We start from the raw sequence: 15,915 nt of genomic DNA, 5'->3' as shown, positions 1-15,915 counted from the left end.
GAAAATTTTGTTGAAGCAATCAAACATGTTTGGAGGAATGCGATTGAGAAGATTTCAACAACTTAGAGAAGCAATGAGAGTTAAAGAGCAGCACATTAAGGGGGAGTATGTTAGTTAATGTGCTGATTTGATTTTATGTTAGTGGAATATGATAAAGTAGTGGAAATTATCTAATGTAAGTGAAGAGTTACATGAGTGAATTGTCATTGTTATTAGTGGAAGCACTTAGTGCTTAGTGGAGTGTTTAATCATTGATTAAGCACCTAGTAGTGGTGACTCTTTGATAGTTGTAACCATCACTACTCATGCTATATATATTCATGTGTATGAGATGCATTTGAAATAAGAAAAATACATGAATATTCAGCCCCAAAAATACTATCCTACTCTAAATTATGCAACAATATAGTTTATAATATATACCACCTCTAGAATACCACCAACAGTTCCAATAATCAGCATAGTTGGTTTAGGAGGGATGGGGAAAACCACCCTTGCTAAGCTTGTGTGCAATGACAAGAAGATAAAGGAGCATTTTCAACTTCAAGCGTGGGTCTATGTTTCAGAATCTTTTGATGTTGTTGGACTCACCAAAGCAATTCTCGAATCATTTAAGTTTCCAGCAAATGGTGAAAACTTGAGTCTACTTCAACAACAACTTCAGCACGAACTAACGGGAAAGAAATACTTGCTTGTTTTAGATGATATCTGGAACGTGAATGCTACCTGTTGGGAGGACTTGATACTTCCTTTTAATCATGGATCTTCTGGAAGTAAGATTATTGTGACAACACGTGACAAGGGGGTCGCAAATGTCCTGAATTCAAAGTTATTTGATTTACAACAATTGGACAAAAGTGATTGTTGGAGATTATTTGAGACACTTGCATTTCATGGCAGGAATGTGCGCGATACAAATCTTGAATCAATTGGCAAGAAAATAGTGGAAAAGTGTGGAGGGTTGCCTTTAGCTGTAAAAACACTGGGCCAACTCTTGCGAAGAAAATTCTCTGTATCTGAATGGACTAAGATATTGGAGACTGATATGTGGCGATTATCAGATGAGGACAACAACATTAACCCAGTGCTGAGATTGAGTTATCATAATCTCCCTTCCAATCATCATATGCGTTGTTTTGCTTATTGTTCTATAATTCCCAAAGGTTATGTGTTTGGCAAAGGTGAATTAATCGGTTATTGGATGGCAGAAGGTTTGCTGAAGTGTTGCGAAGCATACAACAGTGAAGAAGAGTTTGGTAGTGAAATTTTCACCGATCTGGAGTCAATTTCATTTTTCCAGAAATCATTGTATGATGTTGAATTTGTCATGCATGATCTTGTCAATGATTTAGCAAAATCAGTGTCAGGAGAATTTTGTAAGAAAATAGATAGTGCTTGGGTGGAAGGTAACCTTAAAAGGACACGTCACATTTGGTGGTCTCTTGAATTAAATTGTGTTGATAAATTACTAGAGCCAATATGTGAAGTTAAGGGACTACGAAGTCTAATACTAAAAGGAGACTATGTTATGTTGATAAGCAACAATGTGCAACGTGATCTGTTTTCAAGACTGACATGTTTGCGGATGTTATCATTTAGAGATTGTGGTCTGTCAGAGCTAGTTGATGAGATAGGCAATTTAAAACTTTTGCGATTCCTAGAGCTTGATGAGGAAAAGATTACAAGCCTACCTGATACCATATGTGCTTTGTACAATTTGCAAACCCTCTTGTTGGAAAGGTGTGATGAATTGACAGAGCTCCCTTCAAATTTTTCCAAGCTCATCAATTTACGTCATCTTGAACTTCCTTTTGGTTTAAAGAAGATGCCAAAGAATATAGGAAAGCTAAACAATCTTCACACATTGAATTATTTTATTGTGGAAGAGCAGAACGGATCTGGTATTAAAGAATTGGAAAATATGAACAATCTTCATGGAACAATTAAATTTACAGGCTTGGGTAATGTCATTGATCATGTAGATGCTGCAAAAGCCAATTTGAAAGATAAGAAGTATTTAGAAGAATTACATATGGTGTTTGATGGCGGAAGAGAAGAAATGGATGACTCAATAGTTGAAAGCACTGTGTCTGTGTTGGAGGCTCTTGAACCAAATAGCAACTTGAAGAAACTCAACATTGAAAACTACAATGGCAAAAACTTTCCAAATTGGCTAAGGGATTGTCATTTACCCAACTTAGTATCTCTTAAATTGGAGAGATGTAGATTATGTTCGCAGTTGCCGCCATTTGGTCAGCTTCCTTGTCTCAAGTATCTTTCCATTTCACATTGTGATGGAATAAAGATCATCGGCGAAGAGTTTTACGACAGTAATTCAACAAGTCTTTCGTTCAGGTCCCTTGAAGTTTTGGAATTTTATGGGATGGACAATTGGGAGGAATGGCTATGTCTTGAAGGTTCTCCTTTGCTTAAAGAGCTTTATATAAGAGAATGTCCAGAATTGAAAAGGATTTCACCTCAGCACTTTCCTTCTTTACAAAAATTGGTGATACATGAATGCAACAAGCTGGAGGAATGGCTATGTCTTGAAGGATCTCCTTTGCTTAAAGAGCTTTTTATAAGTAAATGTCCAGAATTGAAAAGGATTCCGCCTCAACACCTTCCTTCTTTACAAAAATTGAAGATAAGTGATTGCAACAAGTTGGAGGAATGTTTATGTCTTGAAGGATCTCCTTTGCTTAAAGAGCTTTTTATAAGTAAATGTCCAGAATTGAAAAGGATTCCGCCTCAACACTTTCCTTCTTTACAACAATTGTACATTTATGATTGCAACAAGTTGGAGGAATGTTTATGTCTTGAAGGATCTCCTTTACTTGAAAATGTTTCTTTAAAAAATTGTTCCAAATTGAAAAGGGTCCCACTGCCTCAACACTTTCCTTCTTTACAAACATTGAAGATTTGTGATTGTGAAATGCTGGAAGCATCAATTCCCAAGGGTGATAGTATGATAGAGTTGGTTCTACAGAGATGTCATCGGATTTTGGTAAATGGTGGATTGTCGTCTAGGTTGAAAGAGTTTGTCCTTGAAGGAAATCGGTATACCGAGTTCTCCTATGAGCAAAATTTAGTAAACTGTACCATTCTTGAAGAGTTGGAGTTTGATTTCAGAGGCTTTGTAAAACGTCCCTCTTTAGATCTGCGTTGCTATAATTCTCTTCGTAAACTTGAAATAACAGGATGTGACTCCTCCTTCTTGCCTTTTTCACTACATCTGTTCACCAATCTTCAATTTCTCACGTTGTACGATTGTCCACAGCTGGAATCATTTCCAATTGGAGGTTTGCCTTCCAACTTGAGTTCACTTTCAATATCCAATTGCCCAAAACTGATTGGTTCGAGAGAGGAGTGGGGTTTGTTCCAACTCAATTCTTTGAATAAATTCACAATTACCGATGAGTTTGAAAATGTGGAGTCCTTCCCAGAGGAGAATCTGCTGCCACCAACTCTTACGTGGCTTCTATTGATGAATTGTTCAAAGCTAAGAATAATGAACAACAAGGGTTTTCTCCACCTCAATTCTCTCGAATATCTAACTATTTACAACTGCCCTAGTCTTGAGAGCTTGCCAGAGGAGGGTCCACGCAGTTTTCAATTGTGGATTGATGAATGTCCATTAATTAGGGAGAAGTACAAAAAGGAGGGAGGAGAGCGTTGGCATACAATTAGTCACATCCCTTGTGTGTATATTGACGCACAGCTCCAGGCAAGTACAACCAACCCATGTGTTCATTTTCTCTTAATTTATTTATTTATTTTGACTCTCTCTATTTGATGTTGAACACTCACAACTGTATCTCAACGATCTTATCGTTCGTACCATTTTTGTTGGGTAGCTAGCTAGCTAGCTTCAATTGACCAATTTTTCACTATTATTTTCAGTTTGTTCGGTGATCAAGATTATTGTATAATCTTCATTGTAACATTATTTTACGATTTTTTTTTTAATCATCCTTAAACCGTCATTTATTTTTTTGAAATAGAATTCTTTTGTGTATCCTTGTTATTCTATTTTCTGAATAATATTTCCATCTTTGCCAAAATGAATGGTTTTCTAAAAATTGTGTTTTTCAATTCCAATAAAAAGTACAATTCTTCTTTGTTATTCTTCTCGGTCTCACTTTATTTTGTGTCCCCTTTTCTTTTCCAGAAATAAAGCAGGAAGACAGCTTGGATCAACCAATTACCAGGTGACGATTTGGCCTTTTACTCTCATTTTCACATATATTTTTTTCCTTTATAATTGTTTACATAATATTACATAAAACAAAAACCACTGTCGAAGATTTTGACATAATCCGTTGTGTTTGTGTTTTCTGAGACAATTGTAGATTTGTTTAGTTGTCTTTTTATAAACTTAATGAAGATTAATCTATTGTGTGTTTCTTCTATCTTAATGCTAAAATTATATTTTCCATACATACAAATCTGTAATAACAATTCTGCTTATATGTCAGATAAAAAAAATGAGATCATGAATGATGTAGTTTGATGAACTAGACAGTGTGGTGTTATGAAACTTATGGTTTTGGATTTGTCCCGATTGAATGAGAATCTGGAACATACTTAATAATTGCAAAAAATCTGGATGCAGGGTGCTGAAAAGAAAAGAGGCAGAAGAATATCAGGAAAATCTCCGTAGATGATGATAATGAAAAAATTCCGATTTCAAAGAGGGCAAAGATCAAGAGATGATTCAAAGGAACCATGTTTGTCAGCTATTGTTGAGTATCGCTCATAAGTCAAAAGAGATGAGTCAAAGGAACCTGTTAAGTGGGCAGGGTCAATCGAGCTCATATTCCTTGTACCAAGCCCAATCGTTTTATGTGGAGTGGTGACTGGGGGTTTTATGTGATGTTGTAATCAGAACCATAGTATTTAAATACAAAGGAACTGCAGCTGCTCTGCAGTCGGAAACGTAAGCAATATTGGCTGAACATCGTTATCAAACATTGTGCGTTCATTATCTGCTTTTATTGTTTCTTTAATCTTTAGTTTTTGGAACCGATTTGTTGTTCTAACATACTTATCGGCAACACACCATGTTAACATTGGTAGGGGAGCCAATGTAAATGGTCACATTCCACTCAAATCCTTTTGTTCTCTATATTATGTTTTCTGAAAACCAGTTTCGGTTCCTGTTTAGCAAGTATAAACTTTAACAACATGCTACTATATCTAATATGCTTGTGTAAACAAAATGGTCTTGACAGAAATTACATAACACATGTTTAGTTTTCTTTAATATATTCTTGCCTCTTATTATTTCTAATCCAATCTTGATATTTCTTGGCAATAGTACTGAGGTGATACACTTGTGGAAGTAAATAGTGATTTAGAGATTTCCTCTCACATTCTAAATCCTACTAATGAAGGTTGTGACTTGTGAAGGCTTCTTTCAAATAAGATTTGTGTTATAAGCTTTTCTGTAATGCTGCTCGATTGATGGAAGCTAGATATTTGATCTTACACATTTGTTCCATGCAGAATTTGAACCAGACATTCTCATGCTGTTGAGTTTTGCTTTCAAAGATATTATCTACAATGATAATCACTCACAAGTCACAATATTCTTAGGCTAAGTTTAATTGGGAAGACTATGCAAATGATACTTGCATGAGAATCAATTACCTTTGCATATCAACTCTAATCGAATGGTTTTTGAGATCGCAAACACATCAAGATAGACTTTTGCGATCTATCATGAATAATATATGATCTAGAGATATCATGACTAGCTTTGAGTGATCAGTTAGCATATATGTCTTTACTAAATTTTAGAAGAGTCCTCAAATAAATTACTTATACAAGTTTAGTGCATACAAGTGTAAGACTTTGCCTTTCACTGTGATTTTCTGTTTTTCTTTTTTCATTTAATATTGTTAGTAAGAAGTGATCATGATTATTGTATAAATTGAATGTCTTTCCACTTCATTTAATAAGAGATTCTGCATTGCCATATTAAAAATTGTGATTTTGGCTCTCTCTATTGACATAGATTCAAATAAAAACATGTCAAATAGGTATGATATAGTCTTAGAACTTGTCCGACACGTGTCGTGTGAGTCTCTTACAGGTATCTGACACCGATCAAATGAGTGTCCAAGTTAAGGAAAAATTAATTTTTTTTTACACCGGTCTGATCTATCCGACACGTGTCGTACGAGTGTCATATGAATGTCGGACACCACAACACGCCTAATCATAGAGGTGGACGTGTTTCATGACACGAGCAGCTAGAAATTGAACCTCTAGTCGTCTACTTACAACGCCCAAACTTTTTATAATTTGGACCAATTTATTGTTCGTTGGATAAATTAGTTTTATTCGACGGAAAAAGTAATTGAAACTTAAAAAAACAAACTTTAATAATTGAGCCTTGGATTCCGTTGATAAAATTTGATGTAAATAAAGTAGTGCTTTAAAAAGAAAAATTGATTGATGTAAAGAAAGCACTACTGATAAAATTCCGTTACACACGCTACTGTCGGGAATCTTAGGAATGCATTATTGGTTGGTGGAGCATTATCTTTAGCTTTGTTTGAAGGATTATTTAATTTGAATTAAATTTTTAAAATTTTTACTGTAATTTATCGAGCTCATCGTTGAGCTAGACCGATAAGATGAATCCGGAACTTAGGCTCCGTTTTGTTGATCGGAAAGAAGGAGGAATGAAAGAAAATTACGGAATCGTGAAATAGCAAGAGACTATAAGGGGATGGGGGTGCTTTTGAATGAGTCTATGTCTACACAACAATTTGCTTCTCGTATTGACAAATTAGAAGAGATGTCAACCGATTCCCATGAGCTTACTTTAATTAGTAGAGATATTATATATATTAAGCAGAAGCCGGAGTTCGAACCCCAGAAACTCCACTTATTCAAAATTATGGTGGAATTTCTAGCCATTACTAGGAAAAAAAAGTGATACTAGGAAAAACTATATCGAACTTATTCAAAATGTTCGATCTTCTATCGAACTTATAATTATTTTTTTGAGATGCTATTTTAAAAAGTTTGAACTTACGACTTATAACATTTTACCTTTTATTTCAATTTTAACTTCCAACTTAAAACATAGTTTGGATGCGAGGGATATCACCTTTTTTGTCACAAAAAATTGCCATTTTTTGACCAAATTGTATGCGTTTGGAAAAATAATGAAAGAAATTTTAAAATAGAAAATCCAAAAATTTGATTTGAAAAACAGGAAACTATTTTCGTGAATTTTATAAAATAGGGGATCATTTAATCGAACTAAACCAACTTTTTTTTTCGATTTTGTTCATATCTCGTGAAAAAAGATCTCGTCGCACCGCCGGTGTGGAGTTACATTACAGTTATTATTTTCGGATGCAAGGGGTATCACTCTTTTCGCGCTTAAAAATTGCAATTTTTGGACCAAAAAACATAGGTTTGGAAAAATAGGGTACCAAAAAATTTGATTTGAAAAATAGGAAATCATTTTCATGAGCTTGATAAAATAGGAAGACAATTGAACCAAACTAATTAAACCAATTTTCGGTTTGGTTCATATCTCATGAGAAAATATAATAAAAACAAAACCAAAGCAATTATTCAGTCGGCTTTATTTTTTGTTAGAATAAAATATTTCAATTATAACTAAAAATAAATTTTACTACATTCTTACTACAGTTTTTTTACCAGCGCAATTTTACTAAATTTTTACTGCAGTACATTTTTTTTACAAGAGTAGTTTTACTACACAAGTTATTACACCCTCGATTACGAGTTACGACCGTTTGACTTATTTTTAAGTTTATTCAAACAGCTTATGCAAATTTTGTTTATTATTATAAGTTTGTCAATCTAGTTTATAATAAAATAACTTATAAAAATATAATTTTTACTAGTATAAACTTATAAAATATCATAAAACTTAATTTATTTTATATAAGCTAATGACATAAACTCAAAAATAAGTTATTCCAAATTGCGATAAGCTAATTTCCATACAAGTGATGGGAAGATGCTATCCTTATGTGTGTGGTGTGTGGAAAGACGCGTATATTAATATATTAAGACCATCTCCAATGGTGTAGTACCTATTAGGTACTCATGGTACTTATTAGGTACTACCATTGGAGCACAACACATTTTAGTTCTAATATAAGAACTCTCTCTCTCTTCTTTTTATGGGACCCACTTTATTTAATATATTCAAAAAAATTTAATTTGGCAATAATATTTTAAATTAAATTTCAAATTTTAATGATGTGGAGTTATTGATGGGACCAATTTTAGAACTTTTTAAGAAATGCTCCATTGGAGAGGTTGAGTACCTATTAGGTACTATTATTAAAAAAATAATAAATTGATGATGTGTCTATGTGAGACTATTTAAATACTAAAAAATGGAGTGCTCCATTGTGGATGCTCTAATATATTAATATCCTTATGACATATCATTCATTTTCTACTTCTTAATTCACTCATTCATCCATCAAACTTCATCTTTCTTTGAAATATATGTTGTTGTGCTTCCTCTAACTCTTTCTCTGGGAGATCTTTCTAAAGCTTCACTTTGTTTCTTTGTTTGTTTACAAACAATTAATTCAAGTAATTTCTCTCTCTAAATATTAATTAGTAAACACATTTTACTCATCATAGCTTTGGTTGGTAGTACTCAAATTTTACATATTATATTACCTATAAATCTTTCTCTAATTTTTTATACTCTCTCAATCTTTCTTTTTGCAGATCTTAGTTTGTGTGTCTCTAACAAAGATCTCAGTTTGTTTGTTTGTTTGTTCTCACACTTTCAGGTAATCTCATCTATTCCTTTATTAACAAAAGTTAATCTTTTAAATTATGTATCTTAAGCTATTTGTCTCAAAGAGATAAACTTGTACAAAAATGAGAGTTACTTTCAATTTTTTATGTCATAATTATTATTTTTTCAATTATATTATCTTATTAATATTATGTGTCTCATACACAAAAAAAATACTATCTTGTATCACCCCAAAATTTATATCTTCTACTTCAATTTATGATAATGGTGAACACATAATAATTTTTCATGTCATAATTTCTTTATTCTTTTTATTTAGTTTTTTATTTCGAATGTATAGCCTTTTATTTATAGTCTAATTAACAGGTGTTAGGCAGTGACGGACCCAGACACAAATAATCGGTGAGGCTAAAAAAATTAATTACTATTGAGATTTTTTCTAAAACAACATGTATATCTAAAAAAAAAAAAAGAACAACAACAAACCAACAAACGTGAAAATTAATTACTAAGGAAATGACTATGACTATTAAATCATGCATATAACTTTTTTTTTCGCAACTCCTTGAACAATCATGCATATAACTATTATTTGATGTTTAACAAAATTCTACTTTGAACCAAAATATATAGAACTCAAAATTATACTAATTTATGGTTTATTTTGATAAGCTAGTTCAATTAGCTTATAACTTATTCATTTTTATTTCACTTTTATCCATATTATCTTACTTCACAAAAAATTAAATATTAATCAAACATATTTTTCTTATGTTATTTCATATTTATATGCTAATTCAATTGGTAATTTTACCCAATACTACAAACTCAATTAATTAGCCACTTTTTTTTTTTTTCGAAACAAAGTCAAAGATGATTATTATAAAATTAAACGATATAACTTAAAATAAGATTTTACGTATAATGAAAGACTTGAAATCATCAATAATAAACTATAAACTAATATTTGTATTAATACTTAAAATAATATGCGTACGAGATACTCGCGATCATCAATAATAAATCTTAAACTAATATTTATATTAATACTTGTACAAATATGCGTACAAAATGACTTGAAATTATTTATAAAATATATATTTATTTTTTTTGAAAAAAAATTGGGCTAAGCCTTGAAGAGGGTGTTAGGGACAAAAGTTTGACGTTATAATTAACAGAGACACGGTTTAAAGACAAAATTAGATTTTTTTTTTCCTTAAACAAATCTCAGATAAAAATCCACCCGTTATAGATTTTTTTATCAAGTTGTCTGGTTGTTAGAAATTTCACTCGTAAGGTTGCTAAGTGGAATGTCGAGGTTCGAACCCCCGACTCTTGCATATAAAAAATGATGTCTCTTACCAACCCCAACCCTTACATATAAAAAGTGACTTTTTCATTTACAATAGCTATGCTCATATGGGAACACCCATTATAAATTTTAAAAACTGATTTTTTGTTTGTTTGTATTTTTAAAAGTGATGTTTATGAAAATTTACGAGTTATTTGATATACTGAGAGTGAGACGCCAATATTCAACTTCTATACATTTAATGTTGTGTGAGTTTTATTGTAGACTAGAGAGCTCTCTTATTCTCATTTTTGGTGGGGCATTGCCTTTAACTTTGTGGATATTTTTTTATATATAATAAAAATTGAATTATAAAGAAGCATAATAGTAACTCAATCTCTTACAATTTTAAAATTAAAAGTCAAATGTTTTGTAAACAAACAAAAACAATATTACACTAATCAAAATTGGATATTTTACTGTAATTTATCATGCAGTTACGGCTGCACGTAATTTCAATCTAAATTACTAGTTGTGATCCTGTACAAAATATGTGTGGTCTAAATTGACTCATCTCGAAAGTAAACATTTTTCGGAAAAAGTTTAATTTTTTTTTTTTTTTAACAAGAGTTTATAACTTATTTTTTAAATGTTATTTTAAATAGTTTATGAACTTATAGTTTATAGTTTGTTATTTTTTCTTTCAATTTTACTCCAGTCATCTTACTTAAAAAAATAATTTTTTATGTTTTTTTATACTTATAAGTTAGTTCAACCGCTAATTTTACGAAACACTACAAAATCAATCAGTTAACTTATTTGCTATAAATAAAAAATTAAATTATAAACTATTTGTTATAAGTTCATCCGCTATAAACTAACTTATCAATTATCCACTATTTTTTGAATTTAATTTATACGCACCGTCGGTGTAAAGTTATTTTGCACATGCGTCCAATAATAAACCGACACATCATGTATGGTCATTAAAAACAAATGATGTGTCACATTCATTAAATGATGTGGCAACGCGTCATTGGATGTATGTGTAAAAATAATTTACACCGACGGTGCACAACAATTAAACTCCTATTTTTTAACAAAGAGAGCCGTATTAATTTTCCCATGATCGACAACTATCCATTTTACTGGCAGGGTAGCGGTTGTACCTGTTAAAATATGGTCAATGAGCCTCCCTCTCACACATGTTAATTTTTTCTTCCTGCCATAACCTCCACCACCACTCATGGTGGAGCAGGAGCTTCTGCTAAATTATTCCTTAAGGATACAAATATTTGTCTTTCAAGATTATGTTTTGTAAGTCATCTGTCATAAAAATCAAAACAAAAATAATGCATTTTGAAAAAATAGGGATTGGTAGTAGAATATATAATGGTAGTAAAAATATGTGGGGTTATTTAATATGAAGTTCAATTCGCCTGTGCTTATGCACAAATTATCTTACTTGGGTAAAAACAAACTGAGAAATCAATCGTACTCTTTATAATTTTTTATTTCGAATAAAAATATTTGATTTCTAAAAATAGAATAGTGATGAAGAAATATAAAAGTCACAAATAATTAAGTTATAAAATTTACACTTGTTGTAAAATGTACTCCTATGTTTTATGTGTTAGATTGATATTCCAACTATGTATAGAAGATACGTAGTTTTTATTTTATTCCATTTTGCTTAACAGAAGATAACATATATATTATCATGTTGCAGTGAGCTTCTCACAATATCATGGCAGAGCTGATTGCTGGAGCATTTCTTTCTTCTTTCTTTCAATTCGCTTTTGAGAGGCTTGCCTCAAAAGACTTCAAAGACCTCTTCCATAATAAAGGGTTGCTGAAAAAACTTGAAATCACACTGAATTCTATCAATCAATTGTTGGATGATGCAGAGACAAAGCAATACCAAAACTCACACGTGAAGAATTGGCTTGATGAGGTAAAACATGAGGTATATGAAGTAGATCATCTGTTAGATGAAATTGCACTAGAACAACGAAAGAGCAAGGCGAAACGCTTCTTTTCAACTTTGACTAATCCATTTGAATCTAGGATCAAAGATTTGCTAGGCAACCTAAACTTTCTTGCAGAGCAAAAGGATGTGTTGGGATTGACACAAAGAAGTTGCACTAGTTATGACGGTGCAGTTGGCCCGCAATTCTCAAAAATAATTCCAACTGCGTCTTTAGTGGATGAATCTTCCATATGTGGTAGAGAGGGCGAAAAAGAAGAAATAATCAACTACTTGCTTTCAACCAATGACAACGACAAACAAGTATCAGTAATCAGCATAGTGGGTTTGGGTGGGATGGGGAAGACCACCCTTGCTCAGCTTGTCTACAAAGACCAGAGGATAGAGAAGCGGTTTGAACATAAAGCTTGGGTCCATGTCCCAAAGACTTTTGATGTTGTTGGACTCGCCAAAACAATTCTTAGATCATTCGATTCTTCCGCAGAGGGTGAAGACTTGGATCCACTCCTTTGTCGACTACAACAGACACTAACCAGCAAGAAATTTTTGCTTGTTCTAGATGATGTGTGGACGGGCAATGAGGAGTGTTGGGAGCGGTTACTACTTCCTTTAAACAGTGGATCTTCAGAAAGTAAGATTGTTGTGACAACACGTGAAACTCACGTTGCATCATTCATGAAATCTGACCACCAAGTTCCATTACAACAATTGGAGCAGAAAGATTGTTGGAGTTTATTTGTAAAACATGCTTTTCGAGGAAAGAATGAGTTTGAATATCAAGAACTTGAATCAATTGGCAAGAAGATTTTAGACAAGTGTGGAGGGTTGCCTTTAGCTGTGAAAACAATGGGGAATCTATTGCAAATAAAATTTTCTCGAGATGAATGGTGTAAGATATTGGAGGCTGATATGTGGCATGTATCGGAAGGTGATGATAAAATTAACTCGGTATTGAGATTGAGTTACCATAATCTATCTTCCAATCTAAAGCGTTGTTTTGCCTTTTGTTCCATATTTTTCAAGGGTTATAAATTTCAAAAAGATCAATTAATCAAACTTTGGATGGCAGAAGGTTTGTTGAAATGTTCTGGAAGAGACAAAAGGGAAGAAGAGTTGGGTAATAAATTCTTTGATGATCTAGAGTCAATTTCATTTTTCCAACAGTTTATGAATGATAAGACCCGTTTTGTCATGCATGATCTTGTCAATGATTTGGCGAAATCAGAGTCCCTAAAATTTTGCTTACAAATTGATGAGGGTGATAAGGTGCAAGATATATGTGAAAGGACACGTCACATTTGGTGCTCTCTTGATTTGAAAGATGATGCTAGCGTATCAAAGCAAATTTGTAAGATTAAAGGATTACGCGGCATGTTCATAGAAAGACGATTTTTTTATAGCAAAGACATCATGGTAAGCAACAACTTGCAACGTGATATATTTTCAAAACTAAAATATTTGCGGATGTTGTCATTTCGTGGTTGTGAACTCATAGAGCTATCAGATAAGATAGGCAATTTAAAGCTTTTGCGCTATCTAGACCTTACAAGGACACAGATTAAAACCTTGCCTAATTCTATTTGTGAGCTCTATAATTTAGAGACTCTAATCTTGGAAAAGTGTTATGAATTGACTGAGCTTCCTTTAGATTTTTACAAACTTGTTTGTTTACGTCATCTTTATCTAGAAGGAACTAATATAAAGAAGATGCCAAAGAAGATAGGTAGGCTAAACCATCTTCAAACGCTGAGTCATTTTGTTGTGGCAGAGAAGCGTGAGTGTGATATTAAGGAGTTGGATAATCTCAATCTTCTTCAAGGAAAGCTTTATCTTTCAGGGTTGAAACATGTCATTAATCCCGCAGAGGCTCCAAAAGCAAATATGAAAGATAAGAAGCATCTCGAAGAATTAATTATGCAATTTAGTGACAGTTTCGAAGTCATTAACAATGGAAGTGAATTGGATGTGTTGGAGGCTCTTGAACCAAATAGCAACTTGAAGAAACTCAGCATTAAAAACTACAATGGCAACCGCTTTCCAAATTGGCTAAGGGATTGTGATTTACCCAACTTAGTATCTCTTAAACTGAAGGGGTGTGGATTATGTTCTCAATTGCTGCCACTTGGTCAACTTCCTAGTCTCAAGGAGCTTTCCATTTCACATTGTCTGGAATTGAAAAGAATTCCGCCTCAACACCTTCCTTCTTTACAGACAGTGGTGATTTATGAATGCAACAAGTTGGAGGAATGTTTATGTCTTGAAGGATCTCCTTTGCTTAAAGAGCTTTATATAAGTAAATGTCCAGAATTGAAAAGAATTCCGCCTCAACACCTTCCTTCTTTACAAAAATTGGTGATAAGTGATTGCAACAAGTTGGAGGAATGTTTATGTCTTGAAGGATCTCCATTGCTTAAAGAGGTTTATATAAGAGAATGTCCAGAATTGAAAAGGATTCCGCCTCAACACCTTCCTTCTTTACAAAAATTGGAGATAAGTGATTGCAATAAGTTGGAGGAATGTTTATGTCTTGAAGGATCTCCTTTACTTGAAAATGTTTCTATAAAAAGATGTTCCAAATTGAAAAGGGCCCCCTTGCCTCAACACCTTCCTTCTTTACAAATATTGAAGATTGATAATTGTAAAATGCTGGAAGCATCAATTCCCAAGGGTGATAGTATGATAGAGTTAGTTCTACTGAGATGTGATCGGATTTTGGTAAATGAATTGCCGACAAGCTTGAAAAAGTTTGTCCTTTTGGGAAATCGGTACGTCGAGTTCTCCGATGAGCAAAATTTAGTAAACTGTACCGTTCTAGAAGAGTTGGAGTTTGATTTAAAAGGAATTGAAATAAGTCGCTCTTTAGATCTGCGTTGCTATAATTCTCTTCATTCTCTTTCAATAAAAGGATGGGACTCCTTGCCTTTTTCACTCCATCTCTTCACCAATCTTCGATATCTCTATTTGTACGATTGCCCACAGCTGGAATCATTTCCAATTGGAGGTTTGCCTTCCAACTTGAGACAACTTAAAATATCCAATTGCCCAAAACTGATTGGTTCGAGAGAGGAGTGGGGTTTGTTCCAACTCAATTCTTTGGAATATGTCCTTGTTAGAGATGCTGAGTTTGAAAACGTGGAGTCCTTCCCAGAGGAGAATCTGCTGCCACCAACTCTCCAGACTCTTTGGTTGAGTAATTGTTCAAAGCTAAGAATAATGAACAACAAGGGTTTTCTCCACCTCAATTCTCTCAAATATCTAGATATTGACAACTGTCCTAGTCTTGAGAGCTTGCCAGAGGAGGGTCTTCTCAACCTTAATGTGTTGTTCATTGAGAAATGTCCATTAATTTGGGAGAAGTACAAAAAGGAGGGAGGAGAGCGTTGGCATACAATTCGTCACATCCCGAATGTGTGGATTGACTCCATTGAGCAGCACAGATGAGATGTGGCCCCAGGCAAGTACAACCAACCCATGTGTTCATTTTCTCTTTATTTATTTATTTATTTATTTATTTATTTATTTATTTATTTTGACTCTCTATTTGATGTTGAACACTAACAAAGTGTATCTGATGGATCTTGTCGTTCCTACCTCCAACACAAAGCAAAAATATGTTAATTCCACCATTTTTGTTGGCTAGCTAGCTTCATTGTAACATTATTTTAAAGGGAATTTTAATTTTTTGTTTTTTAATCATCCTTCATTTATTTTTTGAAATAGAATTCTTTTGTGTATCCTTGTTATTCTTTTTTCTGAATAATATTTCCATCTCTGCCAAAATGAATGGTTTTCTAAAAATTGTTTTTTTCATTTCCAATAAAAAGTACAATTCTTCTCTGTTATTCTTCTCGGTCTCACTTTATT

General features: G+C 33.0%; 1 protein-coding gene across 17 annotated transcripts in view; it reads left to right on the top strand.

The window, feature by feature from the left end:
* LOC123913183 (putative disease resistance protein At3g14460) overlaps window positions 1-15,915 on the top strand; it is a 35,378-nt gene that overhangs the window by 15,115 nt on the left and 4,348 nt on the right. For 6 of the 17 annotated variants that reach the window (XM_045963800.1, XM_045963796.1, XM_045963799.1 and 3 more), the window contains 2 exons: window positions 447-3,596; window positions 15,353-15,505. In XM_045963800.1, the coding sequence (XP_045819756.1) occupies window positions 447-3,596; window positions 15,353-15,492 (3,290 nt within the window). In that variant the 3' untranslated portion in view covers window positions 15,493-15,505. Of the gene's footprint in view, window positions 1-446; window positions 3,597-3,914; window positions 3,938-4,168; window positions 4,209-8,439; window positions 8,599-8,739; window positions 8,805-11,793; window positions 15,506-15,915 lie in introns of those variants that run through there. The other 11 variants (XM_045963808.1, XM_045963807.1, XM_045963809.1 and 8 more) reach the window with 9 other exon arrangements.

Source organism: Trifolium pratense, linkage group LG3, assembly GCF_020283565.1.
Source record: "Trifolium pratense cultivar HEN17-A07 linkage group LG3, ARS_RC_1.1, whole genome shotgun sequence".
Classification (NCBI taxonomy): domain Eukaryota; kingdom Viridiplantae; phylum Streptophyta; class Magnoliopsida; order Fabales; family Fabaceae; genus Trifolium; species Trifolium pratense.
Note: the sequence above shows the minus strand (reverse complement) of the source record. Positions and strands in the feature narration are given on the sequence as shown.